Source organism: Adiantum capillus-veneris, chromosome 21, assembly GCF_014529385.1.
Source record: "Adiantum capillus-veneris isolate H3 chromosome 21, ASM1452938v2, whole genome shotgun sequence".
Classification (NCBI taxonomy): Eukaryota; Viridiplantae; Streptophyta; class Polypodiopsida; order Polypodiales; family Pteridaceae; genus Adiantum; species Adiantum capillus-veneris.
The window spans coordinates 82,514,917-82,540,447 of NC_140951.1; the positions used below are offsets into that span (position 1 = coordinate 82,514,917).

General features: G+C 46.2%; 1 protein-coding gene across 3 annotated transcripts in view; it reads right to left on the minus strand.

The window, feature by feature from the left end:
• Positions 1–3,703: 3,703 nt before the first annotated feature.
• Positions 3,704–25,531, minus strand: part of LOC147431246 (CLEC16A-like protein) — a 107,827-nt gene continuing 85,999 nt past the window's right edge. For all 3 annotated transcript variants that reach the window (XM_086493861.1, XM_086493859.1, XM_086493860.1), the window contains 9 exons: positions 17,734–17,814; positions 17,550–17,618; positions 17,314–17,454; positions 17,077–17,182; positions 16,908–16,982; positions 16,780–16,829; positions 16,550–16,709; positions 4,663–4,835; positions 3,704–4,544 (listed from right to left, as the gene is read on the minus strand). In XM_086493861.1, the coding sequence (XP_086349987.1) occupies positions 4,254–4,544; positions 4,663–4,835; positions 16,550–16,709; positions 16,780–16,829; positions 16,908–16,982; positions 17,077–17,182; positions 17,314–17,454; positions 17,550–17,618; positions 17,734–17,814 (1,146 nt within the window). In that variant the 3' untranslated portion in view covers positions 3,704–4,253. The remainder of the gene's footprint in view (positions 4,545–4,662; positions 4,836–16,549; positions 16,710–16,779; positions 16,830–16,907; positions 16,983–17,076; positions 17,183–17,313; positions 17,455–17,549; positions 17,619–17,733; positions 17,815–25,531) is intronic.

Sequence of the window (25,531 nt, forward strand, 5' to 3'; positions counted from 1 at the left end):
TTTAAACATGGGATCTTTAAAAACCTACCTAGTGGATTATCTCCTCACAATCTCTGCATGTACATGTCCATCCATATCAAAGTGCATATGTTGCTACTATTGCTGACAGAAAGCAACAAATAGCTCTATCATCTGCTGCAGTATCTGGTATGGCGGCATCGACATATTCTCAACCACGATATTTTCACCCCGACTTGTTTTGCGTCAGGTTCACCAAGGATAAGTTTTCATGCGGTGAGTCGAGTCAGCACTAGGCTGCTCACTGTGGAAAAAAGTGAGAGAGAAAATGCACAACACAAAGAAACTATGCACAACTAACACTTTGGGATGGAAATATATATTTCTATTGAATTTTGAAATTGAATACGAACTAAAATAGTGAATGCAACACTCTCTCTTATTTCTTACTTCATAACCGTGAGCAAAAGCGTGAGAAGTGATGCCTTTGGCAAATGAGAGCTCGAGAGAGGACGTCCTCATTGGCAAATGAGAGCTCAAGAGAGGACGTCCTCATTCTCTTCTCCCTTGCTCTTCCACTTTGCTTTAGCAATTACCTTTTTCTTCGTTTTCTCGTGCTATTTCTCTTGCTTGCTTTTCTTTGCTTATCCACTAATGCTCGTTAAAATCAATACCCTTTGACTCACCTTTAAAAATACCCTTTGCTAACTTGTTAACTCCTTGCTTGCTCCTTGCTTGTTAAAATTGCCTTGACTCCCCTTTAAAAATACCCTTTGCTAACTTGTTATCTCCTCACTTGCTCCTTGCTACAGCCCGATATCTCTTCGACTTGTTAAAATCTTCTCTTGACTGCCCAGAACAAACTCTCTTGTACTCTTTATGTCCTTGAAAGCTTGAAAGTTTGTTCGCTACCAATTCCCTCTTGACTCACCTAGTTAAGAAAATACCCCCTCCTCATAATCCTTTATCTCTTTTACAGCCTTTAATAGGTGTGTTTAATAGATTCATGGGTTGTTTTTAAATATTGTGATCGCGGGAAGTTACAATGATGATGTGTGTCTTTTCATCAAAATCCTCACTTCTAATGCTGATGAATAGCACCCAAAGTGCTTCGAGGCAAGCAAAAGAAAGCCTCCGATGGCGTTGACAACGAAATTCAAAATTTGTAGCACCGTCGGGGCCCAATGCAAGCAGTAGCCGATTTTCACTGAGGTTGCGTCCTGAACGGTGCTGATGACGCTCTTCTCCTAACAACCAATTCGTTGCTACTAAAAAACATTGCTGGCATTTTACACATACACTGCGTATCAAAAAACTTACAGGTTTACATTTTAAAAAAAGGGGTTTTATATCAAGAAACTTACAAATTCACATCGACAAATGGGGTTCTAAAATTTCTGGAAAAAACAAAATATAAGTTTTAAAGGAAGATGTGTCGTTCAGTTCATAAAAATATTTATGTGAAGAATGGTTATTTAAATGTTGTTGGAACTCGCATGATATAGAGGGTTTTTTTAACGTGGCAAAGAGAAAATGATAGGATAGAAGGTGCAACAAAATATTTCTTAGGTCATTAATGTTTAATGCAAAGAATTCCATATTTTCGAGAGTAAAGAATTATTCTCCCTTCTTTCAACAAGGGTTGCACATGCACGTGCACACACACAAGGGGGAAATCAATTCTAAACATAATGACTTTGCATTAAAAGTGTTTTCATGCCATGCCATTTATTCCAGGTCCCCCCCCCCCCCCCCCCCCCCGCGACACCCACCCACCCACCCACCCACCCACCCAATGTTGTAACTATCACCACCAAAAATTTGTGTGATGTGCTTTATTATGTGTTTAGCATAAGACAAATATTTAGGATGTTTGCACGTTTTATTGGGTGTTAAGTTGGCACATAGAAAATCTATCTTGCACGCTTGCTTTTGAGTGCTACATTAAGTGTTTAAGAAAGTGATGAAGATATGCCTTCCAAGGGCGTTGGGGGCATTTTGGACGTGATGACAATAATTCTCTGTAAAATTCTTTTACTTAAAACTGTTACAAATTCCTACTTGCCTCCAACATGATTCATTTTTGTTGTTAAGGATTCAATAGTGTAATTAAAAACCTTTTACTTAAGCCACATACTTCATGTTTTGGTATTCCCAAAGGAAGATACATTTATTCTCTATCATGAGTACTATGTTTTTATTGAATTGTGAGCACTCTTACAGATCGTGTACTCCACTTTCTCATTGACTTCTGTTCATAAAATGCTTTAGTGAGCCCATAAACATTCACAATCCTATGGATTTTTATTTTGAAAAGAAGAAATTGAGAGAACTATGATCTCTTGAATGTCTCGAGAGGCCGAGAGGATACTAAGGGGGGCATAATGGATGAAAGGACAGGATAGCTGCAAGGTAACAATTGTACGCTTTACAAGGTCTTAAGACTACGAAGCAAAAGGACCCAATTCCTCAACTAGGAGGAAACCCTCAAGAAGAATCAACTCCCACGCTAGAATTTGATCCATTCAACTATCGTGCAACAACCCAGGGGATCAATTGCTGAAAACTTACTGCACCATGTAAGTGCAAAGGAGGGGTTTTTTTTTTGCAAGACTTCAAAAGCATATAAGTTAGGGGCAAGAATATCTCTAACCAAATAAGGGAGCGGATTGAAGTATAAGATATGGGGTGGAGGTAGTGTAAGGTTGATGTATCGATAACACATGCTAACATAAGAAAAGACATTGACTAATACAACATCTCCTACATAATCACCATAGGTGTCACGAAAATGAACAAACGAGAATGGATTCCTAGCTAGATCTTACACAAGGCAGAAAATCTCAATCTTAGAAACTAGACCTCAAAAATTATGGCCGGGCATTCGACCCACAACACTTCAATGGTCCCTCATAACAACAATCGCAAAGTAGTTGCAGACTTGTGTGACATGGTTAAGAAAACCTTGTATTGATTTCAAATGGAAGGAAGACTCTTCTTCCGACCCGCCCAAGTAAAGAGACTATCATCCACACTCTTTTTGCAGATAGCCTCCTACAAAAGGTCCACCCCCAAGAAGCTATAGCATCTTCTTGTTTCCTAAAAAGTCTTCAAGATAAACAGTCTTTCAAAAATTCATAGTACAAAAAATATTGATCAGTATTGCTATAAATTTCAAGATTTTCATAGCACTAATTTCAAGATTTTCATAGCACTCAATCTAATAAAATCCCCTACTTGAAGATCAGAGTTCAGGGAAGCTCTTAACCATATTGCTTTTCCCCCAAGCTTTCCAGTCACTACAAGAGGCTTGGAAAAAAGAACACCCCGAAAAAATTGGTCGATGAAGCGGAAGTCTTGACACTAACACAAGGGCTTAAACGCCAGATCTCAAGGTCCAGTAAACTTCTGCTGATCACCAAATGCACCATAGCAATCTTTGTTGGAAAGAGGAAGTATTGGGTCGCACAGTGCAACAAACAGCATATAACTCTATGCAGCATAGTTCAAGCTTAAAGCACTTTCAATTTGGTGTCGTTTTTTCACAGGCTTTTAACCTTGCCAACCCCAATAGTTCAAAACCAAACCAAATTGCTCTCATTAAGAAAGCATCACCCCTCCCTAGATAAAGACTCAATTAGCATTTGAGATAAATGCAACCATAAGACTTGTTCAGCTGTCCAGTATAAGACTTGTTCAGCCCCAATTATGCAACCATAAGACTTGTTCATAAATGACAACAGGCTTACATTCATTCACACATTTTTGAAGTCCCACATCATACATTTTTGTCTCATCACTTCAGCATTAGCCGAAGCCAGAGTACATATATCTAAAACTGGCCTCATAAATAAGCTACAAAAATGGATAAGACACAAGACACATATAATTGGGGTTAACTTTTGCTTTGACCACAAACAAGACCTCTTTTTCTGTATGGCAATAAACAAGCCAGTATATTTGTTGTGATGGCATAAGGCATGCTAAGAAAACAGCAGATGATTTCTTTGAGCCCTCGATCGTTACGGCCACCGCCTTTGGCAGGAATGGTATTACATTGTTGCTACACCAGGATGGAGACAACATATATAAGGAGCCTTCTGTACACAGCTTGCGTCTCAAAATACAAGAAAATTTAAAAGTACAAAAACAAGAATCCCCCCGAATCCCTACCCCCCCCCCCACAAAAAAAAAAAAAAAGAGCAAAAAAAGCGAAAAAAAGTTTCTAAAAAAATGATCATCTGCAAATAGCCACACATGAGTAAGCAAATGCAAGGTTATTCCATATTTCAAGCTCATGGTCCCAGCATGCTACTGTCCATATTGGTTGAGACAGCAGGTGCATCCAGGAGAGGCTCCATTGCCTGCTGCACTGCTAGTCTCTGTATCTCTATCTCTTCCAAGACAACTTCCTGCGCATACTTACAAGTTCTTTCATCTGCAAATGCTAATGTCCACCTGCCATCTACCAAGCGCCTTGATCGAGGCCTCCCACCACTGCCAGCCCTGGGCATATCCGTGGTCGGTGGATGCGGAGATCGAATTCTCAAATGCAGCCACTTTGGGTGATCTCCATCCACTTTCGGCTACAAAAATTAGAGCCAAACAATTTGCAACTGTTAATGGACGTCGATCCCAGTGAAAATTAGCTTCACAAAACCTTCTTCATTTCAGAACAAGCCTTGACCAAAGGTTGAACCATACATTGGACCCTGCCAGGGCTGCAGTCACACGTATGATTCCTCTTCTTTGTTTGAGTGGAACATCTTCTGCCAGGAGCAACCATCCTCCCGTGCCTTTGGTGCAGGCAAGTAAATACACAGACCTCTCTTTTCCCTTCTCAAAGGCTATCCTGCACGGAACTGCGTCACCTGGAGCTGCACAATGGCCAAGAAGTGATGGTCTATGAGGCAAGTACAGATATGTACAAAAGGGATGTCTTGTCAGTACTTGACTACTTAATGGCGTGAACCATGGACCTAACATCATGCTCCTCATAACCTTCGTACTCTGCATACAGTGACTTCCAAACGTAGTAGCAATACTAAACATGTTAACATCTTCCATTTCTCCACCTTTCTTGTATGTCAGATTTAAGACAATTTTGTACACAATTTTTGATAGACAGATACTCTAAACCAAAAATCCTTCAATGATCATATATAAAGGGACAGTAACGCTTAGGGAGAGACACACAGAAAACCTCCTGGATTTTGGAGAGAGAGAGAGAGAGAGAGAGAGAGAGAGAGAGAGAGAGAGAGAGAGAGAGATTTTTAACGTCTGAGGCCGAAGTTGGCCGGCCTATGAGACAAATCAAGTATACAAGTGTGTATGTCTTCTGTCTATCGGAAAGACAAAATAGTTCAGACTGGTACAAAATAAAAGAGAGAAGGACGTCTGGTGGGTGATGAAATCTATGGGGATGTGTGGAGCACTAGTACTAGGGATATGTGCATGTCTATATGCTGAGGGTAGTACAACCATGCAAATGCATCAATCTAGCTGGCTCCATCTTGTGCTAATGGGGGGGGGGGGGGGGTAAAATGTAGTACATGGGAGGGTCGGGAGCAAGGGCTGCCCTGATGAACGCCTCTGGATGAGCCATTATTTGGGCTCGTCTCTCCTCGGCAGCTCGATGTGCTCGAGTCTGGATCTCCTCGATCTCTCTGCGGTAGAGTCATGGGGCCTGGCCTCTGGTAGCCCGCGGGCGTCGTCGTGCCCGGCTCGCCTCAGCCTGCTGAAGAGTCACTCCCCCCTGTGGGTCTGGGAGTGGAAGGGTGTAGCTCTCTGAAAGATGTGATTGTCCCCCCCCCCTGGGTTCTCTGTAGGTGGTTGTGGAAGTGTGTCACTATGCCTCTGTATCTCTAGCAAGTAGCGCCCCAGCTGTCTCTGATCTCGAGAGTGCATATGATATCTCGGAAGGTACTAGGTAGGCTGCCCTCTAAATAGGGGCTCGTATCGGCCTCTCATATCTGCATAAGCTCTGCATCTGCAAACAAAATGCTCCTGCTCTCCACTTCCTCTCTGCATACTCTACACACTCTTATCTCCATGGGAATGTCGTGAGCTCGCCCCACCTCGATCTCTAATCTGTGTGATGACACTCTGAGCTAACCAATTGCCACCAGTGAGCTGTGTGGCAAATAGGTGTCCATATAGCATGGTCGCTCTATGAACCCATCCTCCAATATGATAAGAAAATGATCTTTGCAGTCTAACATCTTCCGCCGGAGATGGGATGTGATCCAAGTCTATCTGATATAGAGCTGCCAGAGATCCTGTCGGATCACTATGTTTCTCACTTCATGAAAGATGAAGCTGGGGGAGTCGAGGTCGTACTGGAAAGGTGGCAAACTCTCCAGGTCAAGGCCGTGTGCTCCGAACCATGCTCTAATCTGTGTGTACCATGCTCTATCGTATCCGGTATCTGATATCTGTATAGCTGACTCAAATGCCAATCGTGTGAGTTTGTCGGTCGGGAGCTCTCGCACTCTCTGGACGAAGTAGACCATCTGGAAGAGTGCCTCCACTACCATGGGGGAGTGGCAAGCTCTGCCCTGATGATGTTTGGCGGCACTGTGTGCTTGCCTCGAAATAGGCGAGCAATCATATAGATCTGTGGTCTCTCAATCCGTTCCCATTGGCTATCTGTCAATCCGGGTGCCCACACTGCTACTACATACATCAGGGCTGGGGTGACTAGTGTGTCGAATAGCGAACCCTTTGTGCGAGGCTCCTGAAAGTGTGCCCAATGGCTGGTGAGTATCTCAGTGAGTGCCTATGCCATGGAGAAGGGCCCCTGTCTTCTAGTGAATGTGACTCCCAGGTAGATGTAGGAGGTGACCACCTCTATTGGTCCTCCTGCGACTGCTCTGGAGGTGTGGAAGATCATGAACTTGGTTTTCCCAAGATTCACTGTGAGTCCCCTTTTTGTGCAAAACTCATCCAAAGCACTCAGATGGCTCTGTAGACCCTTTGGTGACTCTGAAGTCAGTAAAATGTCACTAGCATGTAGAATAATGTGGATTGTGATACATGCTAGGTCTGCTCCTGCCCCTCCTGCTCGTAGGACGTAGTTGGAGATCTTGTCACAAGACGGGCACCACGTGCCAATAGAAAAGAATAGACTGAAGAGACTTTTAGGACTTCAATAATAACTGAACTGAAAGAGAGAGCACATGCGACACACAGTGGCGAAATTCCACCCTAGAGAGTACTGGCCCCAAACCTTGGCGCCCCTTTCGGTATTTCTTCATATTACTTGAGCTTGGTACAATGCCGGTACTCACGCTCTGCATCTTCACCCAAAAGTGTGTCAGAGAATGAGCCCTCTGCACATATTTAAAGGCCCTTGGCCTTGAAAAGCAGCTACATGAAAAGCATTCAAACTCAAAAGCATCTGGTCCAAAAGCAATGGCCAAAAGTTGTCAATGCGTTTTGCGGAAATCCATACAAATGCCACGTCATCAGGTCAACGTGAAATCCGGAAATCCGTACAGGCTACCATATCAACATGTCAACGCAAAATTCAGGCGTCCGTATTAGCTGCCACATCATCAATTTTTACGCTATTTTTTTGTTTGTGTGAGGATCCAGCTTTATTTTAATGCCTTTATGTTACTTCGATCCCATCTGACGGGGTCCCATGAGTTAGTGGAAACTCTTCTTTAAAAATAGGCCACATGGCAAGTCTTTATAAGTTGGTAAAACTTCTTCTAATGCTACTTCTTAGGATTTAGGCCCCTCGGCCGGGATTTGCATGTTGGCTCCGTTCTTCAGTGACTTGACGCGTCAGCAGTTTGTGACAGATCTCGTAGATGTAGAGTCCGAAGAGGGTTCGGGAGAGGGGGCATCCTTGCTTAACACCATTGGTGCTAGCAATAGACTTTGACATACCGCCTGGGCAACGAACTCTCCCAGTCACTCTCTAATAGAGAGCGCAGATCGCCCATATCATCTCCGAAGATATCCACAAACTTTGGAGTCGTCGAAAGAGCCTCTCCCGTGGGATGATGTCAAACGCTTTGCGGAAATCCACAAAGCAGCAGTAAAGCCTCTTCTTCCGCACCTTTGCCCCATCAATGAGGGAGCGCAGAACGAAGATATGGTTGATAGTAGAGAAGGTCCGCCTGAACCCTGCTTGGCCAAGAGCCCGTAGGCCCTCAGTCTCCCCGTAAGAACTAAGCTCAGCCTCAAGAAGTGCCCATATAGCTTGGCCATTGTATGCCCGATCATGATAGTCCTGTACTTCCCTGGGTGCAAAATGTCTCCAATCTTGTGGATTGATACAATGGTGTGTCTAGTCCACTCCTCTAGGAAGCCCTCCCCTATAGCCCAGTTGAATGCATGTGCAATCAACGGGACTATCGTGGTGGCTGCATAAATGAGGTGCTCACTCTGTAAACTTGTATGGTCTGACGATCGGCGGTGCTATAGTTAGTGGATGGCCTTCTTGACCATCTCCGTTGTGAAGGAGGAAGAGCTCGCGGATCGAGGCCCGAGAGGTTGTGGAATCGGAGGTTGGTTCGGCACCTCATAGAGTTTCTCTACGTAGTCGTGCTATACATGTGGATCCTCAATGGGGGTAGTCGGTCGTTGCTCCTGGAGGGTGCGCCATGTTGTGGCATTGTCCATGCTCATGAACAAGTGATATAGCTCTAGCTCATGTGCCTCTTCGAAAGCTCAAACCTCGCCGCTTTCGAGGTGTGAGTGTCTTCATCTAGCATCTCGCCTCTCGATCAGAGGTCTCTCCAAGAGTCAACCGTGCACGCAGCGAGCGGTAGAGATCTCTGCACTCATCATCGTACCGATGATTCTGAGGCATGGGCCCGGGGGGGGGGGGGAAGTGTGGCTTGTATGGGTGGTGTGGGAAAGAGCTGATGGCTGATGTTTGAAGAACAAATGTGATATGAGAGGCAAGCATAGGTAGTGGTGTAAACGGGTGGAGCAGGAGTCATCCCTTCTCGCCCTCTGCCAAGTATAAGGGGGCTAGCTCATGTGTCAAATGGATCGTGGTGTGTGGGATGTGGTGTCGCCAGTGAAGGAGAGTGCAAGATAGGTGTGGTCGGTTCCAATTGGTATGGATGGAATGGTGAAAGAGCTCTCTAGGTCCGATGATATAACCCACACTGCCCCCCCCCGGTATGGATGGAATGGTGAAAGAGCTCTCTAGGTCCGATGATGTAACCCACACTGCTCCCCTCCCGGCTACAAATCCATGTCATATGCATGTCAGTCCTCTTGAAGTAGGCCATTGTGACATCCTGTTATAAAGAACGAGGCAGTGATGGGAGCCTAATTTGAGCAAATGATGGCCGTCCTCTGTAGTGCGAGCTATCTGCTGACTCTCTCTCGGTGGCCTCCTCTTGTATGGCGAATAGTGCCACTGGGTCATCTGTGTCGTATGTCTCACACCGATTCCTACCTGTCCTGGCGTTGAAGTCTCCCAAAAGGAAGACTTCTAAAACGGGCCCATAGGGTGGTAGACTTTGGCTTTCACCCGAAACTTTGCTTTAGACTTCAGGACACAGAGAAACTTTGCAAATAAAACTTGTAACTGTCACATGACACATTCAACCCTATGTTTCCGTGGACAAGCTACAGCATGATCAGGGTTCAGTCAGTCCAGTCAGTCTAGATTAGAAGTGATCTGGAACTTTTGTGAGTCTATTTGTAGACCGTGCATGCCCAGTCACTTAGTGTAGATGCATATCCTTTGGTCGCACACAGCATGATCATAAGCATTCCCATCAGAATCCATCAGAATCAATCAGGGGAATTTTCCAATGCATTTAGCCTATTTTACCTATTTTTGGCAATTTTCACTTATTGATTTAAGTGACTTTCCGACAAAAGTAGGTAGGGCAATTTTGCTAAGTTTGTATATAAGTAAACTAGAGCTAGCACTATTTGGCAGAAGAGGCAACAGGAGCCAAGCTCAGCAAGCAACTTCTCATCAAGACCTTGGCGGTTTCCCCCACCAAGCAAGAAGAAACAGAACCTCCCCTAGCGTTTTCTCCAACAAGCCTTACCTAGCATTTTGCATCAGCATCCATCGCCAGAAGAAGCTCAAACACAGCTAGCGTTTTTGCAGAGAAATGCAGCCCTAGCGTTTTTTAAGATCTCAGCCTTTGCAGATTTTAGCCTTCGCCGATTTCAACAGTAGAAAGACCAGCAAGATTCAGCCCTAGAAGAGTAGCAGATTCAGCCCGGAAAGACCATCAGTATTCAGCCTTGAAGAACCTCAGTTTTCAGCCCTAAATCTGCAGAGTTTCAGCGACAAAGACCATCAAAAAACAGCCCCAAAATCAGAGTTTTACGACTAGCCGCAGATTTCAGCCCATACAACAACCTGTTGGCCCCAAAAATTGGCGCCCCTTTCGGTATTTCTTTATTCTTATTGCAAAAACAACTCTCACCAAGCTGCCCAAACCTGTCCATGGCTGTAATTCCGGGTTTTTGACCCAATCTCGCCAGCATAAAGGTGCAAAACCCCTGTAAGTCAAAAGTACACGTCAAGGACACTTTCCCTCGCGGTTTGTAAGCTTCCCAGTGAGCTGCAGGTCAATTTCAGCGTGCTGTAATTCCCTATTTTGTCATTGTCAGGTGCCCACAGCCTTGTTTACGCATCCCAAGGCTTACCCGAGGCTCCCCTGGCATTGTCCTGCAGTTTAGGTGCGAAATCCTAAACCTGCAAAAAAACACAACAGGCTGTAATTCTCTGTTTTGGATCATTTTGGGCGGAGCGAGCCTACGCGTGTCTCGGGTGCTCCCGCACACAATGGAACAGTTCCCCTTTGAAACGGACGAGTTTTCGCAATCCTCCGCGATGGAACTGTGCGTACCTGTGGGGAATTAGCAATCAGCTAATCCGATTCCTATTCAGAAGGCTCTTGCCTTGGCAAACGTGCATAAAACCCCCAAAATTGTACATGGTCATCTGAGGAGCCCAACTAGTGGGGCCTCACAATATATGCTAAGCGGAGAGAGAGATGCACGAGAGCAAATCATCGTGCTACATAGAGCAAGGAAGAAGGCAAGCTTTCCATTAAAGCTTCATCACTTGCACCAACTACTCACACACACACTATAGCACCTATGGGCAAAAATCAGCCCCCTCTCTCAAAATGGGCGCCCCTAGCTGGGGTGAGCTTGGCATGTGCACCTAGAGCCGCCAAGTGTCCACTTTGCCTCTTTTAAGTTAATTTCCTAGTACCCACCAACTTATAAGTGTAGCGAGGGACCTAAATGACTTTGAACTGAGCCTAGAAACCCTTTTACTGCTGGGATTTCAATGTCGACTAGCCCGACCATCTCGCGACAACCTGCCCTTCCCGATTGCGGGTGAAACTCTCAGCCATCGGCCATTTCATACTCGCCACACAATGTCCGTCCATTTGTGACTTCAAAAAGAGGGTCCCAAAAATCAAATAAAAATCATTGGAAAGAAACCAACTAAGGCTAGCAGTTGCCACGTCCTCGTGACAGCTTCCCCTAGTGTAGAGTACTCCATAATCTCATCTGACAAGCATGTGTATGGGGATAGTCTCTCCTCCCTCTGTTGTCTCTGTGGTACCAAACCTGGAGCCTGAGGGGGCGAAGTAGAAGAGGGCGATGTATATAGTCCTAGCCTGTGATAGCTCAAAACGGATCCAACGGTAACCGGCCTGTGGGTCTCGTGCAACAATCTGTATCCAGCTCCGAAACCCCTATCTGACGAGTATAGCCACCCCTCTTGACCCTCATGTGGTGTGCTGGCGGGTGCTCTCTCGATGTGAGGACTCCCACTGAAAGGCCTGAATCTTTGGTAGACTCTCGTCTGGACTCTCATGTGTCTCTGTCAGAAGAATGATGTCCCGTCCTCTCATCACCTCCTCAAGTCTCTCTGGGTGTGTCCATAGATCCCCGTTGCACTTCCAAACCGCGAGGTGGATCTCTTCATGTGTCCCATAGTCCGCGAGTCCCTATGCGATGGTCCTGCCATCAATGATGACCCTACCATCTCGGTATACCACCTTCTTTCCCCCCTTCTTTGCGAGCTTTCTTGACTCTAGGCATGCATGCTCGGCGGTGGTCCTGTTGCCTCTTGGTGAGGTCGTCGTCACATTAGATAGGGGGCCCCTCGAGCGCTCTCAGGATGACCCTCTTTCGGACGAAGGATGTTCGAGACTCCTCAGAGGTGAATTGGAGGATGAGGGCTCTTTTTTGTGGATCTTTGCCGGCTCTCCAAGCTTTGGAGAAGGGCGGCTCCTCGTCTTCTTTGTACCCAAGCTTCATGCATAGGGCTTTCCCATCACTCTCGGGTGTGGACCCCTCCTCATCTTTGATGCCAGTCACTCGTACATTGAGGCGGCGGTCTTGTCGCATCTTCTCTTCCTCAATGGTTGTGTATGATGAACACTTCATCTATTTGGGCTTCCACTTTTGCCTCCTTTTTTATGTTCTTGACTACTTCAACCCATCCTTCCTTGGTAGCCTCCAATTTGTCATCGATGCTTGCCATGAGAGCTTTGGTGATCTCCTCTTTGAGGGCTTCCTTGGCTTCCACTTTAATCTCTCCTTCTTCGGGAGGAGGGATGCGATAGAAGCATAGAGGAGGTCGATTTGCTCCTTAAGCTCTTCCTTTTCTTTCTTCCATTCTTCTTTCTCCTTCTCCCTCTTCTCCTCCCACTTCTCCTCCTTCCATGCTTCCTTCTCCTTGGCCAAGCCTTCAACCTCTTTCTCAAGCTTGTATGACCGATTAGTGAAGGCATCAAGGGTATCCGCGATGTAGGACGTCATCTTATCATCCGGCTTCTTCATCTCCAACGGCTTGGTCGTCTCCTTCTTCGAAGCGTTCTTCGGCATGTCGGCACTTTTGGGTGGGGGGTGGGGGGGGTTTGCTGGCGTAGAAGGGCAACAAGGGGGTAGTGTGCAGGTGCAACAGCAACAGCAAACAGCACGGCAGTGTAGCGCGCAGAGGGTTGCAGCACACACACACACACACACACACACACATAGAGAGAGAGAGAGAGAGAGAGAGAGAGAGAGAGAGAGAGAGAGAGAGATGATGAAATGAAATGAAATGAAACGAAATGTAATATTAACATCTTCAAAAGGCGAAAATGACCTATGAGACCAAAAGGTTACATGTGGTGAATCTAACACCAGGTCTGGGTACAAAAAGTACAAAGAACTGGAAAGAAAATAGTGGGTAGGGGTAGGGTGAAAGTTGATACAAAGGGAAGACAAAGTGTGAGCTGATACAATGGAGCTCTCTGACAGTTGAGGCAGCATATACATATACATCAGTATCCGAGACAGCTCCTATGTTGCGCCAGTATGGTATGGATCCTCTGTCGCAATCTGCGTCGATATCGAGAGGGCCCTCTCATCCGTGGGCGACGGGACCGCCCCAACTCTATCGCCTGATCAAGCAGTATGCCTCTGGTGCCCCTGGTGCCTCTGGTGTTGTTAGGTTGTGGGGGCTGCTCAAACACCTTTGTCTGTGACTGAAAGAAATCTGTGATCTTCCGTTGTCGCTGGATCTCTCATTCTGCCCCTCTTCAAGAGGTCCTCTCTGTGTATGCGAATCTCCAGTAAGTATAATCCGAGGCATCTCTGATCCTTATATCTCATGACTCTAGAAAGTGGCCCAAAACCCTCTCTGAATAGACAGTGAAAACCGCCTCGAGAGAAGAAGAAAAAAAGAGTATTGGGATTCGATACTTGATCTTTTTCGCGCTCGCTGCTGCTACCCGCACCACCCCTCGCCATCGCTGCATTCTCTGTCCTCGCGTAGCCTCTTCTAGCCCCACCTCTTGCGTGCAGCCATCCTGCCCGCCCCAGCGTGTTGTGCCCTGCACGTAACCCCCCGCCAGGCCTCGGCGTGCCCCCCCCCCCCCCCCCCCCCCCCCCCCCCCACCCTGCCCAGCACCTACACGTTGCTCTCCCGTCCAACACGTGCCCGCTGCCCCGCACTCTGCTCACTGTCGCCCCTTGCCCCCTGTTTCTCTTCATTGCCCACCTGCCCCGCCTCTATTCTGGTGGGCTGTTTACAGCCTAACGACGATGGTCTCGACACACTCGCCAAGCCTCACTCTGCTTCGCCTCGATAGTGAGGTTTCTTTGACATTACCCGTCGAAGCTTCTCAGAGGGTTGTCTTCACTCGGCCCCTTTTCATCATAGTAGCAAACACAGATGGAGGCTCATGCTCCACCCTAGAGGGACACTCAAGAAGCCCCCTCGCCCGACCTTGCAGAGCCCACCATCCGACTTGCTCTTTCGCCAACAGAGCAAGCGAGCCTCGCAGCAGAGGTGGAGCGCCTCTAGGCGACCTCCATCATCTGCAAGATCATCGGCACCCGCCCTGGCAAAGGAGAGGTGCGTGATCTCCTCTAGGTCCGCCTTTTAGCAGAGGTGGACAAGATCCTCGACGTTCAGCTTTTCCGGCATGGCTATTACCAGATAGAGTTTGAGACTTCCGAGATGGAGTCCAAGGTCATTGCGATGAGCCCCCTGGCCATCCGAGCAGTTTGAGCTCATTTTTGACAGTGGCGCCATGGTTTCGAACCAGCTACCAACGTTCTTGTCAAGGATGCAGACCTTCCCATCTCAGTTTGCTTCCCCGGCCTGAGGAGAGAGTACCTTCCACTCCTATCCAGGATAGGTTCAGAGATTGGGACTGTTCTGGAGACACCTTGCACGGCAGCCTCTCTAGCTGCCAAGGCAGTTGGCATTCCCACAGTACGTGTTTTGGTTCGGGACACCCACACCCTCCCGAAGGTCATTCTAATACCTCGGGTGAGTGGTGGTTGGCTCTGCCAGAGCGTGGAGTATTCGAGCCTCCCGAATCAGTGTTTCATTTGTCGTCAAATGGGCCATCTTGCAAAGGCCTGTCCACGGAGGAGGCCTCGACCTTCACCTCAGGTTCAGCCCCAACCTCCTAGGGCTGGCCAACAGCAACAGACCTAGTCACAAGGTACTCAGGCAGACTCACCCTCCAGGCTTGGGGCTCGGGTAGAGAAGGGTTGACAGCAGGTCCGTGGTAGACGTCGACAGGGGCCACCACGTCAGCCTCTCCCTCCAGGTGGTCGCTAGGCTCTAGGTGAGTAGCAGTGGGTTCCCACAGGGAACCGTTTAGACCCTCTTCAGCAAGAAAGGTCCCAACTCCACCCTCCACCTCAACCTCACCTTCAACAGTCCCTCTCCCCCCCCCCCCCCCCCCCCCCCGGCCTCGCCCCTCTCCTTTTGCCGCTCCTCGCCCCTCCACTCCTCCATCTCCCACTAGCCCCCCTGCTTCCACATCTCCTCCCGTTCCCACCCTGCAGCCGACCCATGGGGTAGGACCTTCCTTGGCTGCTAGGACTCCGGAGATCTCTTGGCAGCGCTTTTGCCACGAGTCACTTGGCGAGAGAGGGACGGCCCTTCTTGTGTACGAAAGTCAATGCGGGCTAGGAAGATTCTCGCAAATGACTCCACTTTAGGCAATGAGTTTCGGTGCTTCTCACTCCTAAGGCTTTGAAAAGGCTCAAGAAGATGAAGGTCAAAGAGTGCTTCTATCCAAAGCTTCCCACTAAATATTATGGTCCTTTTAACAGGTTGGAGGCAATAAAATACGTGCCTTAACCGTGAGATTTACCTTCCAGTCAAAGGATTAACCTCGCCATGGATGCAAAGTGGATGGCTGAGAGTGACTGCCCAAAAGTTCACCGGAAGTGCTGCATACCATGAGGGCTTTCCATAGAGCCAAACGTTTTTGGGGCTATGGCCAGTACAGGTCAGTAGGATCTGGAGCACCACCTCTTCCTCAAGAGGGGAGCCACAAAAGGGGACAACGAAACAGGATCGCATTTTCCAGATCTGTAATTGAAATACTACACTTGTACGTGCATTTTCCATTGATGAGATTTGAAGGCAATACCATTGCCTCGTCCAGAAGGGATTCAGACCTACTATGAAGGGTCATGGAGTTTTAGGATCAGAGATGCCTTCAGGTTCATCAAGCTTGAGCATAGCTATCTACGAGATATCATCCTGAAAGAAAAATCATTGTGTCAAAGAAACCTTGACTAACACAATTCATAGCCAGCAATTCCATGTCTACTCCTACAGCTACTACGCCTCCCCCGGGAGCAATTCACATGAATTGCCACGCTCTTGGGGAGTCACCTTGAACAAACCATCATACTATGTCGAGGGAGGCAGTCCAATGCTAGGACCATGTCCCCCAGGCATCCAGCATTGACTGATCAAGGCAATTACAAACTAGGCATTAATCAAAAGAGGCACCATGAAAGACCCTTCGAGGCCTCATGACAGAGATACTGAACTGAGCAGATCACACCAGTCAGTGGACCAGTCACACACTAGGTGCTTTGAATCCATTATCTCACGTTATACACTTCTCATTAACAACTATTATTTTGAACTTGTAGGCCCCTTTATCCTTTTGCGTACATGAATATAACTTCCTTTTGTTTCTACAAAGAGTAGAAAACCATCCGACACCTTCAGTAGAGAAACAGTTGCATCCAATACAACTTGCACAGACATATAAAGTTCCAGTGTTTGTCATAGTTCCTAACGCATTGGTCACAACTGCACACTTACTCAAATCTATCTCCATGTCTCGTTTGACTACTGTTAGCTGAATACCAGACCTCCCTGTCTTTGGCCTTGCAGCCGGTTCATTGGGCTGATTCAGGTTTGGAACATCTGGTATTGAACCTTCCACCACCAGAGTTCGAAGCTGATGAAGGATGACAAAAACCTGAGAGATACAAAACTCAGCCCCAGCATGCAGAGAGCTTGAAATCAAAATGCAAAATCTGAAAGAGTACCTTCACACTTGCTTGCATCCTCTCTCCGATATGAGACGAGGAAGTCTCACCTGGCAGATTATAGCAAAATTAATTAACAAGCCCTGTTATCAAAGTCATAAGAAAACATAACAAGAAACAAAGCCTACCACTTGGAAATGTAACTGCAGGACTTGGCCAGAGCACAAAAGAGGTATCCTTTTTCAAAGCTGACGTTTCTGATGCTGCTAGTCATAAAAACAGAAAACTACTCAGTAACTGTAACGTCATACGTCAAAAAAAAAAATACCAGTAAGCTTCAGATAGCAAAACATAAACCTTTCTTGCAAATCTTCCACTCTTCAACCATTAATGTTGGAACTAAGTCACACCAACAGTCTTTTACTTCAGCCATAAGATCCTCTTGAGCTGCTGTGTATGCTTTCTGCCAAATGTTATGAAGAATCTTGATCAGACGTTTCGTAAGGATTGAAAGGTAATTCTAATTTGCCATCAATCTGTTGACAAGCTGCCAAAATCAACATTAAGAACCTATGCCGAGAAAATGAAACTCACACTGAGCATACAGAGATGATAATCACGTAGTTTCTGCTCATGATAGGGTAAAAGCTGGCGTAACAACCAGCCTGTATGCCACAAAGCTTCTGCACAAGGAGGGGGCCTACGACAGAGGAGCCTCATCAAAGCATCCAAAACCTGAAAGTAGGTCTTAAATGAGACGCCGACGTACAAACGAAACAAACCATGAGTCCACAAAAAAATAGCTTCACTAGGAAGGTCTTAAAACATGCCTGATACCTGTTCCTCCTTGGACTCAGCTGACCAGCTCCAGTCCCAGTAGCAGGTTCACAACTATGAATCTAACAACAGGTTCAAAAAAATTTGAAGCATGTAAATTTTTTGTTTCACAGACAGAAAAAGTCTTGTATGAATTATGACCAAACTGGACATAGCAATGAAAAATAAGACACTTACATGATTTGTATTTGAGGATGATGGACTATGATCATTATCAGCCCTACAAATCAATTCTGCAGCCCCTTGCTGCTTCCTTGGCTACAAAACAGCCCAAATTTTGAGATGAAAATTTTGACAAAAATAGCTTGTGCCCCCATCTTAAAGGAAATAACCAGATAATCAATCAATTGCCATGTGTCACTTTTTTACATCTTTGTTTAACATTACTATCAATCATCGTACAAAATGCACTAATGCATAATGACTAACTTCTGCCAGTGCTCAATCATGATGGGGGCAGAATTGCTGCTCAGCTGAATCTCACTAGAGTCATTTTTGGGCTGCAACTCTAGAGTTGTCGTTTCTGCATTCTTATCCTTCCCAGCTTGGTAGAGGTGCGCAGTCTAGCAGCCAACCTGAGCGCTTGGAAGATTAGCCCTTTGGCCTTTTGGTCATATGTGGACACCCCTGTACCTGGCCCCTCTGTAAATCTGTCCACCGAGAACCTCAAAAACTAGTCTCTACAGTAACAGCATCTTCAGCAGAAGGTGCTGGCTGGTCCGCTTATTCTGTGTGACGATGTGAGGTGCGTGAAGGTTATACTGGAAAGGGGGGCAAGTGGTCTATGTCACGACCATATTGAGTGAATTACTGTCTCATTTCTGCATCCTATGATCCCCTCTACACTCTGTACGAGCTGTCTAGATGCCTCAAAATCCTATTACTCTCCCGAATTTTGTATAGAAGCCCTTGAACTTCCAGGTACATAAGGCGGTGGAACTGGTTGCATTATTCATGTAGTTCAGAAACTATTGAGATTCAGCAAGTGCGGTAAATTGCCTTAAGAATGCTTGGAAAGCAACTTCTGTAGTTCGTTGACGAGACACCTTGTGTAGTCTTCACACCTCAGTTGTAAATCTGTAAGTAGGACGGGCTAGCTTCGTGAAAAAGGAAACTGTTATGCTCTCTAATACCACTTAAACGAGGCTGCACCATGTGCCAACGGAAAAACCACTGGAACACACTTCAGAAACCGCAAACTCAAATTCCGAACACTTTTAGATCCAACCCTGAAGAGGGGAGTTTCCCTTCAGAGAGTGTTCGCCCCCAAATAGGTGCCCATGCCAGTATTTCTTTAATGTAACAATAACTATTAGATTACAACTGGAGTCTGCGAGACCACTCACCCAATATGATACAACTGAGGCAATCCACATTTTCAGATATTTAGGCAGTGAGCCCAAAAGCAACTTAAAAGTTAACCTTTACTAGTGCTTAAGAGCACTAAATTCATCTGATATCTTAAACTGATGCTCAAAAATCATCCGACAGCACCTATTACAATAATCTCGCGCCCAACAACACAATGTAGCACAAAAAATCAGCCATGTCACAAGATCCATGAGTGGTTTCACCTATGTCACAGGGACGGCACCACGTGCCAATGGAAAAGAACAGACTGAACAACTTTAAGCCCTTCAAATAACAACTAAACTAAAAGAGATGCACGACAGGAGACTTGAGTAGCAGAGTTCCACCCCAAGAGAGCACTGGCCCCAAACGTTGGCGCCCCTTTCGGTAGTTCTTTATATTGCTTGAATTCAGTACAACTCCAATGGCTCTGCTCTGCATCCCCCATGGGTAGACTCCCAAAGTGAGAGCCCATGGGTCATATTTAAAGGCCCTTGGCCTCTAAAAACAGTGTAATGAAAAGCGGTCAAACTCAAAAGCTTATGGTCCAAAAGTAACCAACACCAATTGCGAAAATCCATACAGCTGCCACGTTAGAAGCTGCAACGTAAAACACGGAATTCCGTACTTTCTACCACGTCAACGGGGGTTCCGTACAACTGCAAGTCATCAGTTTCTATGCAAGAGATTGTCTGTGTGTGTGTGTGTGTGGGCTGCTTTACTTTAGGCCCCATCAAATGGGAACCATAAGTTGGTTGGAACTTCTGATGCTGCTACTTCTCTCAGGGTTTAGGCCCCTCGACCGAATCTGCACGTTGGCTCCGTTCTTCAGTGGCTTGACATGCCAACAGTTTGTGACATCCCCCCTTCTTGATAAAAGTAATCGTCCGTGATTACAGCATATCTGCAAAACAACTCAAGTTAATCAAAAAATTCCAAGGGTCATTTATGTTGATATACTTGCAATGCCCACCTCTCTCAGTTTTGGCACCACAATATATGTTGCACAGTTTGTAAGGCCCCCATATGAGGAGAAGCCATTATTGCACATATATTTGGATTTGGAGGATTCCAGCTTTGCACGCTAATGAGATCTTTATTTGTGATCGTGGATGGTACGGAATATTCCTTTTCACCGAAATATCTTGGCTACATGGCAACCGGAAGACAATCGGAAAACGGCCGTCCGGTGGCCGGTGGTCTTTAGCTGATGGCAGGATTTTAACAGTCGGTGACAAAATTCTAGGCGGACTCGTCTACCCAAAAGCGGCTACATATGGGCGCATGGGAGAGTCTTACTTGGTGTAAGGTGCAGCGGAATGAATGTTTGAACTTTGCTCGAGATGAGTGCCCTGAACTGTGCTCAAGGTTCCTTTTGTTCTTATGGCAGGGAAAGCCTTCCGTTCTAAATGAGGGAGTGCTATGATCACAGACAAAGTGAATGGACACTGTGTGTGCAAGTGTATGAGACTGAGAGATAGAGAGAGAAGAGAATACGACACCAGAGACGTTGTAAAACCCTCCTCCGAAGGCCGCACTCTCGTCGGCGAGAGTGGTCTACTACTGATTACACAAACTGGTACAATGTGGATGCATGTGACTGATGCAAGTCTAGGTTAGGTCGATGACGACGATGGAAATGGCGAGACCGACGCTATGGCTGAAATCTACTACTCTTTATCTGTTGTCCCAAAAACGCTAATGGCTGAGTTTGCTAAGACCAAAAACGCTACTGTGGGCTGAATTCTACCTGCTGAAAATCTGCTGTTGTGGGCGATCAAAGCATGCTGAAAAACGCTGGATACTGTGGACTCACTGCTGAAAATCTGATGGTTCTTTAGGGCTGGAATCTACTGGTCTTTGTCTGCTGAAAACGCCAGGGTTGAGGGCGATCCTGATAAACGTCAGCAAAGGGGGTAGTCTATGGCGATAGTTCCTTGGAGGGAAAACGCTAGGGGCTGGGACTGCCTAGCGATGAAGCTAGGATGAAAAACGCTGGGGCTGAGGCTGCAAATCTGGAAACGCTAGGGCTTCTAGCAACAGATTTGCTGAGCTTGATGACCATGATCTGCTAAGTGTTGGAAACGCCAATGCTTGGGATCTGTGGTGAAGGTTGCTTGCATGAAAAACACTAGGGACTAAAGTTCTTGCATGGAGGCGAAAAACGCCACCAAGAGAGGTTCTTGCTGAGAAGTTGCCTGTTGAGCGATGGAGCTCCTACTGCCTCTTCTGCCAGAAAGTGCTAGTCTAAGTTTGCTTATATACAAACTTACTCAATTTGCCCTACCTACTTTCCAACAAAAGTCACTTAAAAATAATAAGGGAAAAATGTCAAAAATAGGTAAAATAGGCTAAATGCACTGGAAAATTCCCCTGAAGGATTCTGATGGATTCTCATGGGAATGCTTATGATCATGTTGTGTGTAACCAGAGGATATGCATCTATACTAAGTGTCTGGGCATGCACGGTCTGCGAACAGACTCACAAAAGTGCCAAATCACTTCTAATCTAGACTGACTGGACTGACGGAACCCTTGTTATGCTGTAGCTTGTCCACGGACACATAGGGTTGGATGCGTCACGTGACACCCCCTCCTTTGCAAAGTGAGGTACTGGTACCGAACTGTATGGCGTCGAAGGAGATCGCCAATAGCATCCGGAGTCCTGAAAGGGACTCTTCGCCGGCCCACTCTGATGTGTGGGTCGTCCGGTAGTTGAACTTCATAAAGGTCTGCAACGCTTGCTTCTTTGGGCCGCGCCGAAAGCGACACAAAGTCTCATGTGGCTCCTTCAATGCTTTAACTTCGTCTAGAGGCCTCCTTCGTTCGTCTTCAAGAATCTCCATGGCTGAAAATTCCTGAAACCATTTCCAACACAAAACCATGAACATACCTATTCCATGTAAAGTGACTGGAAAAAATCTCATGTTCCTCAAAGGCTCTGCATGCAATGTAGATGAACAAATCGACGGAGTGCCAAACGGTTCACCACACACACACAAACAATGAGATCAAATCTTTCTCTTCTAATCTAAATCAATCAACTGTGGCAAAACACAATGGAAATGCCCATGCTTGGTGCTCATTCTTTCTTGTGCTCTTTCTACAACTGTGTCATGCCAAGAAAGAGACATGGAATGTGACTTCCTTGAATGCATACTTTTCAGCTTTTCATGAACAATCCGCATACATTCGTGCTCATTCATGAGTGAAACGTGCTCAACGTACAATATGTCATGCCTAAGAAAAGGGATCACATAAAGACGCTGACTAAAATATAGGAAACGATCACGAATGTAACACTCGTACAATGCGTGCTGACTAATCATGCGAACACATAATACTTCCTCAGGGTTCTTTGGACCTAGGCTCGAGAGCCAAGATCGGTTCTTCTTGAGGGGGTTCTTTGAACCTCGACTCAAGAGCCAAGATCGGTTCTTCGTGATTGATTGAATCTGTAATGAGGTTAGCTTCACTAGAGAAAGCATCCACTAACACATCCTCCTTGTGAACAATCACGTCATCGTCATGCAAATCATCATGCTTGTGAGAAATCACATCTTGATCATGCAAATCATCATGCTTGTCAGTGTCATCCAAATCATCATGCTCATCATTATCATGCAAATCATGTATGTCATGCTTGGGAGAAGAAGAGATTGAGAGAGTCTCCTTCTCCTGAATCCGTTCAATCTTCGCCTGCACATTAGCAATGAGAGAAGGAGAATGAACAACTTCCTCTCCACGAATGACAATGGAGAGCCACTTTTGGCATTGAGAGTGAACGTATTTTCCGCCCAATCAATGAGAGGGTTATACTCACGAAACCATCGAATGCCCAAAATCATATCACATCTTGAGAGAGAAGAGACAAAAAAATTTCTAAGGAAAGCAACTTGTTGAACTGTGAACAACACACCAAGACACTCTTTCGTGATGAGAGAGTCCATACTAGGAGCAAAGCCAAAGACCTCGAGAGGAGATTTCTGACTAAATTCTAGGCGGGCTTTCTCAACATGAGAGGAACTGATCACATCATGCATACTACCTGGGTCAAACAATATGACAAAACGTTGCCCCGTCATATGACCATAACATTTAATGAGAATCATCAATGGGAGGGTCAGGAGAAACTTGGGGCACCCTTGTGTTATCATTAATTGCATTGACAGAGGAAGTGGGTTCTATGGATTCTTTAGATTCATTCGATTCAAGCTTAGGACATGTTCTTTTTATGTGACCCTTAATGTGACAATGAAAACAACGACCTTCCTCAGAATAAATGATGTGCTCTTCCGACGTGATGTATCCTCCTAAAATTCCTTGTGCTACCTTTTCATCTCGAGTGAGCTTAGGTTTAGCAATTGTGTTAGCCTTACCCTTAGGTTCACTTTGAGAGTTCTTTTCTGAGAGACTATTGGAAGATTGGTTAGAAGAGTTACCGTTCTTACCGTTCAGAGGGTTTTGAGAAGTCGGAGAGGTACTTGTAGACGTCTTGTTCTCCTTAGGCTTTCCCTTGTTGTGTTTCATCTCCTGTGCGAGAGCAATCGCTACCGCCTTGTTGAGATCGATTGGATCGAGCACCTCGACATCGTACTTCATATACTCGTCCAATCCGTAAAGGAATGCCTCTTTGCGCTCATCATCCGACTTGCATAATTGGGTACCTAGCTACTAACACGATTAGAAAAAGACATAACCGGCATACCACTTTGTTTGAGAGCGTACCAAATCGTCCTTCAATCGTGCGAGGTACTGAGGTGGCATAAACCACGCCTTGAGCTTGTCTTGGAAATCAGCCGAATGGAAGGAAAGGGGCGTGAATTAGTCGGCTTCCTCTAGGTGCGCAGTTAACTGTGCCTCTTGCCATGCGTGGTACCAATTGATGGCATCACCGGTAAGGTACATAGCTGCCGTCAAAACCTTGCTATTTCCTGTCTTCTTAGTTGTCGCAAAATAAGGATTAAATTGATGCAACCAAGAATGAATAACCGTAACATCCATCTTACCATCATACTTACTGAAAGTCAATTTCTTTGTGACTGGGTTGTTGGAGTCCGAATCTCGGCTTGCGCCACTTGATGAACTACCAACCTCTTTGGCTGGTTCAGACTTCGAGGCAAGTACTTGTCGAACCAATTCTTGCGTGCGGAGGTCTCGTTGAGCCTCACGCTCGGTCTCCAAGGCCGCTCTTTGAACCTCACGATCGACCTCCAAGGCCACTCGTCTTGCTTCGGCTTCCTCCTTTCTTTGTGCTTTTCTTTCTTTTCGTTCGTCGCGCTCGTGTTCCAAAGCAAGGTGAGTCGCTTCTTGCTGTGCCAGCGCAACGCGAGTCGCTTCTTGATTCACTTCTTGTTATTGTGCCATTATGTCCATCATCGACTTGACCATCGCCTCCATAGGATATGGTACAACTCGTTGCGTGGATGGAGAAGGGGGAGGGTCGGGAAAAACTCCTCGTGGGGAAAACTCTTCTTCGCCACTCTCATGCTCATCACCTGTATGCGAAGTATCCATTCCGCTTCGGGTGATGACCATGCATTGTGATCTTGGGTTCTTAAATTCACGAGGAACTTGGATTCTTGTGGGTCTTGGGATTTTGGGTTCTTGAGGGTCTTGAGATCTTGAGGTTCTTGGATTCTTGAGGGTCTTGAGGTTTTCTTTCGCTTGCAATCTGTATTTGAGAAGGATCTTCTCTTCACCCGAGTTCTGCTCTTTTCCGCGGGCGCACCCCTTGGCGGCCTTGCGCTCACACCAAGGTTGCTTTTTTCCACCTCACGTCCATTGGCCAGCCGCTAAGTGCACAGTCCACTCTCAATGAGTGAAAAGAGGCACAAAGGGATGCTGGACAAGCCCTTCTTTCCTGGGATTCCTATCACTCTTCAAAAACACGATTAGGAATCAACACGCCCAAGAGAACTTGGGTTCGTGAGACCGCAACAAGCAAAAAATTCTTCTGATTCTTGTGGTTCTTTCCTTGAGTGATATAGAACACTGCCAAAGCTCTGATACCAATGTAAGGTGCAACAGAATGAATGTTTGAACTTTGCTCAAGATGAGTGCTCCGAACTGTGCTCAAGGTTCTTTTTGTTCTTATGGAAATGTGAGCCTTCCGTTCTTAATGAGAGAGTGCTATGATCACACACAAAGTGAACGGACACTGCGTGCAAGTGTATGAGACTGAGAGATAGAGAGAGAAGAGAATACGGCACCAGAGACGACGTAAAACCCTCCTCCGAAGGCCCCACTCTCGTCGGCGAGAGTGGTCTACTATTGATTGCACAAACTGGTACAAAGTGGATGCATGTGACTGATGCAAGTCTAGGTTAGGTCGATGACGACGATGGAAATGGTGAGACCGACGCTATGGCTGAAATCTGCTACTCTTTATCTGCTGTCCCAAAAACGCTAATGGCTGAATTTTGCTAAGACCAAAAACGCTGCTGTGGGCTGAATTCTACCTGCTGAAAATCTGCTGTTTTGGGGCGATCAAAGCATGCTGAAAAACGCTGGATCTGTGGACTCACTACTGAAAATCTGATGGTTCTTTAGGGCTGGAATCTGCTGGTCTTTGTCTGCTGAAAACGCCAGGGTTGAGGGCGATCCTGATATGCTGAAAACGCCA